Source organism: Saimiri boliviensis, chromosome 14, assembly GCF_048565385.1.
Source record: "Saimiri boliviensis isolate mSaiBol1 chromosome 14, mSaiBol1.pri, whole genome shotgun sequence".
NCBI lineage: Eukaryota > Metazoa > Chordata > Mammalia > Primates > Cebidae > Saimiri > Saimiri boliviensis.
In genome coordinates, this window is record NC_133462.1 from 71657008 (window position 1) to 71670412 (window position 13405).

The window sequence follows — 13405 nt, forward strand, 5'->3', positions numbered from 1 at the left end:
TACAATTATTTTTTGACTGAGACAGCCAAAATCTTACAAGGCACCTAAGAAGTTAGAGCCTTAAATACTAAACAGTATTATTTTCTCACTGAAATCTTCAATGAATATAATGTATTTTCCACTATGAATCAAAGCTTAGTAACCCCCTTTCTGGAAAATAGTTAAGTACAAGGTAGCAGCACTAGTAACAAGAAGGCAATTTTTTTTTTCTTTTACTCTGGGTAATGTTAGCACCTACATCCAAATAAAAAAAGATATAAGGCTACATAATACCATATTTTTGTATTAAGTCACTATTAAATTCTAAAAATAAGTAATTTTCTTGACTTCTAACTAAAGTGTTTTACTTTGTTGTAGAAAGAAATATACAATATTTCATTAAATAAGTAAAAGCAAGACTGGTATTCTTTTTCAGCTACAAATAGATTTTACTTCTAGAATATGACAGCAGAGCTAACTGTGCCACAAGACAAAGATATCTGTTAAGTTTCTACCCCCCAAAAGAGGAGAGAAACTGCTTCAAAGTAATGCCACTGTTACTATTGGAACACAATATTTTACACTACCTGCTCAGTCACGCCAGGATGTCGTGGTATTTCATAGGTTCTGCATTTAAGTTGAAGCACTGGGTCCTCATTCAAAAGCTGTGCAAGCAAGAGCACACCATTCTAGGAGGAAGCACAGAGAAGGGCCCTGCTTGTTTTCTTACCAATATATCTGAGCCGGTATCACCAGGCAGAGTGTACCATTTCCCCAACAGTTTTCCAGAGATACGAGGTACACTCTTTTCAGAATACAGCTCCTCTTCTCTGTATCTTCTACCAGAACTTGCCAGGGTCTGTCCTGGCCTCTATCCCCATAAAGTATCAACTACACATTTTCAGACTGCAGGTAATAAAGTCACAAACTAGTATGAAGGGGATGCATAACCAGGTACTGCAGTCAAATAGCCTTTTTTCTAGCTGCTGAAAACTCAACTCACCTCAGTGTAGAAGCGTACATAACCTGAAGTAAAACCCACCACAATGCAGGTCCAGTCAGGACGCCCAGTGGAACTCCTATTACAAACAAAATTTATTATCTTAACAACTCATAAATCCAAGCAAAGACAACAGATAATATATTTAATAGATTCACTTACAAGTCAATTCACTTACAGAATTAAAAACTAATTAAAAACTTACCTCTTTTGGCTTGCTAGTGGAATACACAGAGCACTGGTTACACATTCCCTAAAAACAAAAACAAAATCATATGCTTTTCCACTGAACTTATCAATTACTTTTATTTCTCCATAATTGGAGGTTTAAAAAATAATAAGTGGGGCCAGGCGCGGTGGCTCAAGCCTGTAATCCCAGCACTTCGGGAGGCCGAGGTGGGTGGATCACGAGGTCAAGAGATCGAGACCATCCTGGTCAACATGGTGAAACCCCGTCTCTACTAAAAATACTAAAAATTAGCTGGGCATGGTGCCGTGTGCCTGTAATCCCAGCTACTCAGGAGGCTGAGGCAGGAGAATTGCCTGAACCCAGAAGGTGGAGGTTGCGGTGAGCCGAGATTGCGCCATTGCACTCCAGCCTGGGCAACAAGAGCGAAACTCCGTCTCGGGGAAAAAAAAAAAAAAAGAATAATAAGTGGAAGATGACTTCTGTGAACCAGTTTTATCTGATGCATAAGTAAAAATACAGTAAAACTTCACCACAGGTAAGGTCCTTAAAATTCATTCTCATAAAATGTACTGCTGCACGCATTTGAGGTTAATAAGAAACAGAATTTTTCACTCCATATTGTCATGAAAAACATGGAAGTACAGAAAGCCAAATTTTACTTACACAAGTGACTATATACAGAACTGAGCAAACCTCAAATGATCCCCAAGCAGCCATTTCCTACTATCTCCCCTCCTCTCCTCTGCTTCAGCTAAGAACTTTGGCCTGCCTCCTTGTATGAGATCAGGAGCTGAGCAAATGGTTGAGGAACTGCCAGTCACGTAACATGCAAACTGCATTTCTGCAGGGTACATTATTTTAGGAATGCATGTATTCAACTTGCTGGTTTTTCTTTTCTACTTTGCAGAAACTGCTCTAATAATCTATTTCTAAGTACATGTTAGGTGTGATGTTCCATTAAAAAGATATTTTTTTTTCTTGACATGTTGATTTGAAGTATTTGTCAGAAGCTCAGAAACTAAGTCTCAAAATCAAAACAACTCCTACCCACTGACTTTTGTTAAATCTGCCGAACCTGAGAATGATGACCAGCTCATCCAAGAAACTATAAACACTTCTATTCCATACATCATACTAGGTAATCAAAGAACAAAATTCATCTTCATGTTTGTTCACTGATTTTAAAGTATTACATTTGCTTTGCATTTCTGACAAATCAAATGACTTTAAAACACTTAGTTTAGGCCGGGCGCGGTGGCTCAAGCCTGTAATCCCAGCACTTTGGGAGGCCGAGGCGGGTGGATCACGAGGTCAAGAGATCGAGACCATCCTGGTCAACATGGTGAAACCCCGTCTCTATTAAAAATACAAAAAATTAGCTGGGCATGGTGGTGCGTGCCTGTAACCCCAGCTACTCAGGAGGCTGAGGCAGGAGAATTGCCTGAACCCAGGAGGCGGAGGTTGCGGTGAGCCGAGATCGCGCCATTGCACTCCAGCCTGGGTAACAAGAGCGAAACTCAGTCTCAAAAAAAAAAAAAAAAAAAAAAAACACTTAGTTTAAATAGTCTAAGGGGAAATATTACCATTTATTTTGATAATAGTAGAGAATATTTCAAATATCTACAATGTGCCAGGGATGTTTTAGGCACTTCCACTTGGTTGTCTTTTATCTGATTTCAAAGTCTGAAGGCTTTTCTTATTCAGTCTGATCAGACAGTTTTCAGTCATTAACATTTAATTGAAAACCAGTTTGGGGCCGGGCGGGTGGCTCAAGCCTGTAATCCCAGCACTTTGGGAGGCCGAGGCGGGTGGATCACAAGGTCAAGAGATCGAGACCAACCTGGTCAATATGGTGAAACCCCGTCTCTACTAAAAACACAAAAAATTAGCTGGGCATGGTGGCGCGTGCCTATAATCCCAGCTACTCAGGAGGCTGAGGCAGAATTGCCTGAACCCAGGAGGCAGAGGTTGCGGTGAGCCGAGATCGCGCTATTGCACCCCAGCCTGGGTAACAAGAGTGAAACTCTGTCTCAAAAAAAAAAAAAAAAAAAAAAGAAAGAAAGAAAACCAGTGTGGGCTCAAGGTTCTAGGCTAGCGGTTCCATCATGTAACCACACTGGATATCATGGTTATAAAAGTTTTACTGGGTCAGCAGGAAACTAATGTACCAACTTGCATTTCTGAAGTATTTATAAGTTTTGAGAATTAATGTAGTACCGTACCCTTCAAGTATAAGCCCAGTGTCAGCAAAGCAGAGAAGACAATGATTGCCCTTGATTTATTTGATGAATAAAATTAGTAATGGAGAACAGAGGGAAAAGACAAAATGTAAAAAGGATTTTATAAGATTCTTTTTAAATTCTTCCTTAAATCTCACAACAGAATTAAAAACTAATTATATGATACATAAAATTTGCTGAAGGAATCATTCTCTACAACCTCTAAAGTTAGGATGCATATACATTTACTAAACATTTCAAATAATGAATTTCTTATTTTAAAAAATTATTTTTTTTTAAGAGACAGGGTATCACTCTGTTTCCCTGGCAGGAATACAGTGGCATGATCATAGCTCACTGCAGCCTCAAACTCCTGGGTTCAAACAATCCTCCTGCTTCAGCCTCTGGAATACCTGGGACTACAGGTGCATGTACCACATCCAGCTAATTTTAATTTTTTTTTGTAGTGATAGCGTCTTACTATGTTGCTCAAGGTGGTCTTGAACTCCTGGGCTCAAATGATGTTCCTACCTTGGTTTTACAAGGTGCTAGGATTACAGATGTGAACCACTGTGCCTAACCAAACAATCAAACTTTTTAATAGATTCACTTACAAGTCAAACAATTTCATACATACATGTAACACAGAGAAACATAAATTAACTAGCACCTACCCTTCTTCGACATTTAAGGAACCACTCCAACCAACAGCAAATTGCATTTCTTCTTTTCCTTTATCACTATATTTCCATTTTGCTAAAAAAAATCATATAAAATAATTTTAGCTACAATATACTAAACAGTAATTTATAAATTTTGCTCTTTCCCCTTAGAATATGATTATAAAATTTAACAGCTGTGTATTAACTGACTTGTGTCTTTTCTATAATGTAAGTAAATATAAGACAAAAATGTTTATAAGATTTTTATAATACACCTAGTCTCCTGGCCTTTAGCCTCTCCTTCTCTCAATTCAACCTATATAATGTTGTCATAGTTCTTGTAGAATAAAGTTATTAATTCCTATGCTCATCCTGCCTAGTTCAAGACTACTTTTATCTTCAGATGACAGAGAAAATTTTTCTACTAGATCTTTGCTACTGGAGGGTAAATTTGCTTTGTAAGACCATTCTACAAACATTTTACATATAATCTTACTCTGATCAGTAAGGTTTATAGATCTATAAGATACGAAAAACAAGTCAATTTTAATCTTCCACAAAAAATTATGAGTTAAAATATTAATCCCCAAACACCAGAAATCTGTAATATTACGAGTTTTCAAATTAAGGTTGAAAATCACCTCACCCACATTGTTACTAAGAAAAGGTCAATGACCTTGACAGAGAGAGAGAGAGAGAGAGAGAGAGAGACAGAGAGAGAGACAGAGAGAGATAAAGAGAGAAAAGGAAATAAAAAGTGTTATATTCTTTCCACCAAATCCATTTTCTCTTCTATCCAATCCATCAAAATAAAGGTTACTGAAAATAATAGGATACTCACGCACTAGAAATACAGCTTTTTGCTCCCGAGCTATCACCATAAGATCATTGGTTGGAGATAAAGATAAAACACAATCTTGGAGCCAGGAAGTTTTTTGTGTTTTCCAAGTATTTCCTTCTTCTTCCTGTAGGTAAAACTACAATTATTGCATATGCAAAAATGCCAAGAGTATTCAAACTCAGCTTGCCTGCCTCAAGAGGTAAGGGGAAAGAAAAAATAGAAAAGAAAATATTTCCAATTCTCATACAGTTTCATAATATTCCTTATTGAAACATGCCAAAGATGACTGACAAAATACTCACTATAAACAAATCTTCAGTTTTGAATATTAATGTAAAACATTTAAATATAAACAAATATAAATGAACAAGGCATTAAAAGAATGTCACACAGTGGCCAGGCGTGGTGGCTCACGCTTGTAATCTCAGCACTTTGGGAGGCTGAGGCGGGTAGATCACCAGAGGTCAGGAGTTTGAAACAAGCATGGCCAACATGATGAAACCCCGTCTCTACTAAAAACACAAAAATTAGCTAGGTGTGGTGGTGCTCGCCTGTAATCCCAGCTACTTGGGAGGCTGAGGACTCCCTTTGAACCCAGGAGGCAGAGGCTGAAGTGAGCTAAGAACACGCCACTGTACTCCAGACTGGGCAACAGAGTGAGACTCCATCTTCAAAAAAAAAAAAAAAAAAAAAAAAAAATTAAGGAATCACTCCAGGAATAATTTAATTCAGCATTAGGAAATTTCATGAATAATCCTGTTCACAAAGAAATAACTATGGTATCTGCAGCTAGATGGCAAAGAAAAATATATCTGATGTTTATTATGGTTATAGGATGTATAAAAGCATTTGATATAATGTTATGCTTCTTTCTTTATATTTGGCCTACAAGGTATTTCCTTGTTTTCATTAGAAGTTTATTTATCGAATAGGTAAATCCCCATGGTTAAAAATTCAACAGCTATAAAAAGGTGTTCTTTGAAAAGTCTCTTATATTCCTATACTCTAGCCATCTAGTTGTTAACTCTAGAGAAATACAATCAGTTCTCTCACAACTCATGACCATGTTAGAGAAATGTAAAAAAAAAAAAAAAAAAAAAAAAGAGAGAGAAATACAATCAGTTCTTATGTGTATTTCCAGAGATATTTTATGCACATTTACTACCCTTTTCTTACAAAAATAGGATAATATATACATACTTCTATACTTTGCTTTTTTTCTCTTAACATATTCCTTAGACTTCATTTCACATGAAGTTTCTTTATTCTTTTTAATATCTGCATAGTATTCCATTTTATGGATGCATTATAATTTATTTAACCAGTCCCATACATGTGTGGACATTTGTACTGCTCACAATCTTTTGCTGTTACAAACTGTGTTGCAATAAATAAGTTTATAATTTTGTCAGTTTGCGTGGAAGTGTATCAGTAGGCTAAATTCCCAGAAGCAAAACTGCTGAGTCAAAGGGAATGAGTATTAAATTTGTTGAATATTCCCAAACTGTGCCCCACACATGTTGTACTAATTTGCAATTCCATTAGCAATTTTTTAAAGTGCTTGTTTTTTCACAGATATTTCAAAAGATGTTTTAATGGTGGATCTGTCAATTTAATAGGTAAAGTGTATCTCAATATACTTTTAAATTACATTTTTCTTATGAATGAGAATTTAGGCATTTTCTCATATACTTAAGAAAATTTCTCATTTTTATATAAAGGAAAGGAACAAACTGCATAATTTTCTATGAACAGTTTGTTCTGTTCCTTTGTAGATTACTTGTTGGGTTGCTGCTCTTTATCTAATTGATTTGCATACACTCTTTACATACAAAAAAAATTGGCCCTTTGAACATAAGTGATACAAATAGTTTTTCCTATTTGGGATGACTTATTTTTTCCATGTAGAATTTTTTTATTGTTATGTAGCTAAATTATCCATCTATTCTCTTATGGCTTCTAGGTTTGATGTCATGCAGACTCCTACCTTACTCAGCCCTACCTAATGTCTTTTAGGTTGAATTATTCAAAAGGGGACGGCAAGAGAAGGGAAGATATGCAGGTTAATTTCATTTTATAAAAAAATTATATTTTCATGCATTTTAAAAACTTGTAATAAGCATGCATTTCAAGCATTACAAAATTTAAAAGATTTTAGAGACAGAATCCAGTCAGAAATGTTATAGTAGTAGGATACTTCTAGGAATAATAAATTATTTCTTGCTGGGATACCATCAGAGAGATGTTCAAAACACAAATAAAACATGGATTACAGGAAATCTTAGAAATACTCCAAATGACCCTGAAACCTCTGGGACAGTCATGCAATTATTTTTCTTTTGCAGTGGGATATTAGGAAACAAATAGATTTGGAACCTTTTTCTCAAGCAAAATAAACTAAGGAGGCTGCACCGTCTCCTAAGAGGAAGGGAGAATATAACATTAGCAAAGTCTCATTTTATTAAAGCTCTATTTTTCTTAAGGAATTCTGTATCTAGCTTGTTGTTTTTAATATTTGTTTTCTACAGAAAAATTAGAAAATTATCCCCCAAAGATAAAAGTTATAAGGTAAAACTTAGTTGTAATTAAATTCTTCCTGGGTTCCACAATTTCTGCTGTAGGATAGTCTTTGTTTACCCAACACATCACTCCTCATGATGGCTTTGCTGTAAGCTGAGCACAACACTATGCTATGGTTTCCACCAGTCACTGAGACTCCAATTATACCAATTGTGAGGTAAAGGACCTTCTAAGTGATTAAAGTTCCACTTTCAGGTAGGAGCCTAGAAGAGGGCATCTTATATAGCAGTATTATTTAGGCATTGATACTTGATAAGAAATTGGGAGGGTCTAAAACTCTTTGATTGGTCTCTGACTCTTCTCCTAAAATCTCCATCTCAACGCAATAAAAAAGAATCAACATAATGCTTCAGGAAAGGAATACGGCCTTGATTTGGGCATGTTCTCAAAAAGATTTTTTTTAAGAATTGAGCATCTATACAAATAGATTCCTTCCTCTTATCACACTTCCAAAACTATATTTAAACAGTAAATTCTAAAAATATTATAAAAGTTGCTTTTTTTTTCAATAATGTTGTTCCTATGTTGTCTCATGTTTTCAAAATAATGCCACTAACAAAGATTAGATCTGATGTTTATGTGCACAGAAAAGACAAAGAGTCAAAGATGAAAGACATTTAGAGACCAATTGGTCCAAAACCTAATTTTATAATAAAGAAAATGGAGTCTTGCAGAGTTAAGGGATGTGCTCCAGCCATGGGATTAGTGTCAGAGCCCAAACTAAAATCTAGGCTTCCCGATTCTTAATTCAGGCGGTCTTTCCATTCTATCACCCTGCTCTGTGGCTAGCTGTGGGGGGCTGTATAGCTCTTTGGGAAGCTTGTCTTTACTTGAGATTTGACTCTAGAGTCATATTCAATGAAAAGCCTTTTCTTCAAAAAAACTACCCTTAGCTTATTACAGCTAAGCTTTCTGTAGCTCTGAGTCTATTTACAGCTACAAACTGTATTTAAATATGTCAGCCAGAGTATTCTTGAGGCAATTCTTCAAGAACTCCTTTAAAATACTTTCCCTCTCCTTTCTACCTTTCCATCAGAAGTTCCAGTTCCTCTGGCAAACACATCCTACCCTGACTCTTAACCTTCTTTCAAACTTACTGCAAAGTTTCGTCTTATTATTGCCTGCTACCTGTTTATTCTGTGACTGCATTTCTCCCACACTAGATGAGAAGCCCTCAGGTTGGCAAAGCCTATGGCTTATATTATTTTTTAACTCCACATACAGCATAGTCCACTAATAGAATATATGAGTAAATAACAGCATTCCCTATCTCTTGAATAATGTATTATCTATTCTTACACATGAAACTGTATGACAATGAGCAATCAATCTAAAGCCAGTATATTCAATCCTTAGTAATGTTTTTTCGTTAAGTAATACTAAGATTTAAAAGATTCTGGCTGACAAATCCATGGTAGGTACAAGTTAAAGAAATATAAGAACAGAATACCACTGTATCACAATCTTCTTAGTTGGGCCTAAAACTCAGTGTCAAATTATGATCCAGCTCTGTCTGCTGCTACCCCAACAATGGACTATAAGCGATTCCATAAGCAAACATGAATTTTATCCCAAAAGGACTAACCATGTCAAAAGCATTGGAAATAGATGTCACTTGCTTGGAAGCAAATTCGGAAAAATGATTCCATAATCGTTTCTTATATCCCTACCCCTGCTTAGCCATCTTATACATGTACATTTTTAGTTACATGAAACCTGAGAATAAAACTTGATGTAGATTAGCACTCTGGGTTTATCTACTGATGACAGGGGAATAAAGAAGCAGAGAGCCAAAATCTTCCATCATTCTTCACTTTCACTTTTCACATTCTTTTCTATGTCCTTTCTACATCTCCAACTTTTTTTGTTATTGTGGTTCTAAAAACATACCCTCCTAGTTTGCCATAGTAAAGCTGGATGAGTACCACTGAGCGTTACATATTATAAAAATAGGTTCAAAAATACGATGACATCGTTATATCATCATTAGTTTGATGTGCCACAAAATTCTAGATCTAAATTTTTAGCTGTGCTTCTCAAGAATGATGCTAGCTTGTCACAAAATGCAATGGTGTTGTGCTCTTAATATAAGCTCCACAAGCTCTTTGGATCCACAACCACACGGGGGAGCAGCTGTATACCTATTGTAACTGCAAGCTCTTGGTCACATGTAATTCTAAAGTAACTTCTTTGTGACTAAGGCATAGTATCCAACATACCAGATTCAATATAAGGATAAAAAGCCTCTAATGACAATAACCCAAACCAGATAATATCCTTAAAATGATAAAGAGGAAGATATGTAGTTTTCCCCATAAGCTTTGCTATAATATTTTGCCCCTAACCAGAGTAAATTTTACCATATTATGAAGCAAATTCAAAACAGAAAACCAATGGAGGTATGGATGGGAGATATCTCAGGTAAATCAAATTTATTTTAATAAATAAACAAATAAAGAAACTGTAGTACTAAGTGCAAGACAATGTAATCAAAGATCCTAGAACTTCCTGTCTGTGTGGAACAACAATCTCCTTCCTACACATGTCATAATCCTCTTGAAGCCAACTGACAGTTGACACAATCTTAAACAGAAACAGAAGGAACTATGGAGATCATCTGATTGAAATTCTTCATTTTCCAGAAAAGAAACCAAGTTCTAGAAAGAATAAGTGGATTTTTACTAACCATACCAATACTACAAGTATTAAATTTAAAGCAACACACATTCACACAGTCCCTGGACAATTTACAGAGGAACTCTGGTACTTCACTTCTAAAATCAGGGGTCTGAGGAGGAATGAGGAAATGGACTGTGGGTCAGAATTGATGAGAATGCCTAGACCCTCGATGCTCTTCTGTCTTTGTCTGTCTGTATGTCTGTGTGTGTGCGCGTGTGTGTGTGTCTGTGTGTCTGTCTGTCTCTCTCTCTCTCTCTTCCCTCTCTGCTTTAATGTATCCTGTACAACGCTGCCACAGTAGTGCTCCAGAAGGGCTGCAGAAACACAAACCAAGAATAAAGAGTGCAAGTCCGTCTGAAGTGACTCCTGTGCTAGATTTTTCAGGGAAGTCTCAAGTTTAAGCACACATAACTGGATGAAAATATTGGTAGTGTGGAGATTAGGAAATCCCTTCTCTAGGCTGATTGCAATGAATTAGTATTAGGTTTGACAACAAAACGTGATTTCTAGTGCCAGTTCCAGAAGGCTCAGGCAAGAAACAGGGCTGCAAACAACAATGGTCTGGGAAGCCTAACAGAGCATCAGCATACATTCAGTGGCTGACAAGATGCAAGCTCATCATTTTGTTTTGTATCACAAGGGCATTTGCCTACTAATTGGAGTTTTGGAAAACTTCCCCAACAATAACGGGGCCCACAGTCAGTAATACTCCTCCCTTGAAGTTAGCAATCCAAAAATAGTATCATTTGACAAGATAATTTCCCAAGCCATGCCTGAAATGTAAAACAAACCAAAAAAAGTACCTCACTGTTAAAGGTGCTCTACCAGGGACCACCTTCTACCTCGGCTTTCCCATAAAATCTTGCCTCCTCCACCCTGTTAGTAAACGTAACATCAAATTTGTGTGCAGTCTCCCCCGTCGTTGTCATTGTGGTGGCTGTGCTAGCTTCATGGCTCTGAGAGCCAGCCTGTCATCTCCTTGCCAATGTGAAGTGGGTGTTCAGAGAGGGCCACTCCTGGAAGACAGGTGAGTGGAGTCCCCAAAGATCCGCGCAAAACAGCCCGGCAGGTTCCACCAATTACGAAAAAATCCAGGCTCTCAGAACACTGACCATGATAAGTACCTGGTGCCAGCTGGTATTGTAGTGGCTCAGTCCACACGCATCATCACGAGTAAGATCCAGCTTCCTACTGAAAAGACCTACATCCCATTTGAGGATAAAACAGTGCAGGGACAGCTTTAGGATGAGGCAAAAGCTGAAGATGGATTTTTGTACCTAGCTGATATGGTTTGGCTGTGTCCCCACCCAAATCGGACCTTGAATTGTAACTCCCACAATTTCCATGTGTTGTGGGAAGAGCTTGTGGGAGGTGACTGAATTAGGGGGGTGAGTCTTTCCTGCCCTGTTCTGATAATGAATGAGTCTCACGAGATCTGATGGTTTTAAAAAGGGAAGTTTCCCCACACAAGCTCTCTTCTCTTGTCTGCCACCATGTGAGACATGCCTTTCACCTTCTGCCGTAATTGTGAGGCCTCCCCAGCCACGTGGAAGTGTAAGTCCAATAAACCTCTTTCTTTTGTAAATTGCTCAGTCTCGGGTATGTCTTTATCAGCAGCATGAAAATGGACTAATACACTGGCCTACAGTAAAGAGAGCATTCTGGTTTCTTCTGAGGGCTGTTGCTGGGCTGGGTGCACCATTATCACTTGATTGAGCATCTTGAAAATAGCTGGCAGTTTTCAGTTATTATACCACAACCTCGTCTCATAGACCTGTTAGTGCATCTGAGACTGGGTTTATTTCTTCATATATTAGAAACTTTTTGTTTCCTTAGAATAGTAAATATCACACGAAGTTTTGAGTTTTTCTTTTTGTGCAATGTCCTCATGGCTATATTCTCCAGAGAGCTTGTTCTTTTGAAAATCATATTTAATAAAGATATTTCCGTATTGAAGTGAGCTGAGTATGGTATTAAAGTAAAAAGGAAAAAGATGAAATATTTATTCTGCATTATGTTTGAAGTGTTAGATGACTAAGTATTAAAAGCAACCAAATTAAATCCCCAAATTAAAGCAATCAGAACACCTGCTTCACTAGATTTTGCCAGCTGCCAATCATGTTGGACTGTTTCTCTTTCTGAAACTACTATGGTAAATAACAATAAAACTTGTTTTTATAAAGGCAAAAATGAATGAATGAATGAATGAATGCACCTACAAAACAGAATCCTAGTTGCTGCGAGGAGGGAATCTATAATTATATTTTAGTGTGGTCTAAACTTCAAGAATTTTTTTTTGAACTAAGTCCAGTAATAAAGTTTTCTTAATCTGAAAAAATATAGAAGCCAGTAATGTGCATTATGAAAAGGAATTCTTTCTAAACAACTCTATATGGAATAGAGCATATACTTGAAAACATTTCTTTCTTTTGATTTCAAGCACACAATGCAGGCAGACAATAAAAGCGCAGTAATTTAATCAGCCTTTCAACTATAGCTGACATTACAGGGACTGGTAATTACTGGGTAAATACGGTGACCAATGTTGTTTTGGTTTCTCAGCTATTATAGTACTTAGGTAGTCACTGAAGTAGCCAGGAGTAGTTTTTCAAAGCTTTCAACTTTAGTACAGTAAGTCCATCATCTGCAATTCACACTGTTATTGTCATTGTGCTAACTTTTACAGATATTTATACGTTTTAGTGGTCCCAGTAAAATCCAGTGTAATCTAAGGGCTGTCAGTACATTCTCTGTAATTCTCAGTAGCTCACTGCCTAAGCCGTAGAAATAGAATAGTCATCTATACTTTCAAAGCAAGAGGAATAGTGCTTCAGCAACTTTGAAACACAAAAAGAAAGTAAACGCCACTATATTACTAGTTACTAAAGATTTTTTTTTTTCTATTCTGCTACTATGAAATGCTCAATATTTTTCAAACTTTCTTTTTTTAGATAGCATAACTTTTCATTCCCAAACAAAATTTTATACAAAATTTCCATATATGAAATAGATAAAAGCACAAATGAGGATGCTACACAGCACCTCTGTAGAACCCTAGAGCTCTCTCACACATAGTATGAAAAGTTCCAGGCCACATTTCACATCAGAGACTAAAATTCTCAAATGAAAGATCCTGACATCTTTTCAACATAAGGAAAGGCATGAACTCTTTCTAAATTTGATTTGAAGGGACCCTGAGGAAAATTCTCACAAATAAATTAATCACAAAAAACTATAACTTCAATCTCAATTAAA

General features: G+C 36.7%; 1 protein-coding gene across 1 annotated transcript in view; it reads right to left on the reverse strand.

Moving 5' to 3' along the window:
• RAB3GAP2 (RAB3 GTPase activating non-catalytic protein subunit 2) overlaps positions 1 to 13405 on the reverse strand; it is a 107533-nt gene that overhangs the window by 63249 nt on the left and 30879 nt on the right. The window contains exons 3-7 of the mRNA XM_039463429.2: positions 4892 to 5015; positions 4063 to 4144; positions 1185 to 1232; positions 983 to 1058; positions 567 to 668 (exon numbers count right to left, since the gene is read on the reverse strand). Coding sequence (XP_039319363.1) covers positions 567 to 668; positions 983 to 1058; positions 1185 to 1232; positions 4063 to 4144; positions 4892 to 5015 — 432 coding nt within the window. The remainder of the gene's footprint in view (positions 1 to 566; positions 669 to 982; positions 1059 to 1184; positions 1233 to 4062; positions 4145 to 4891; positions 5016 to 13405) is intronic.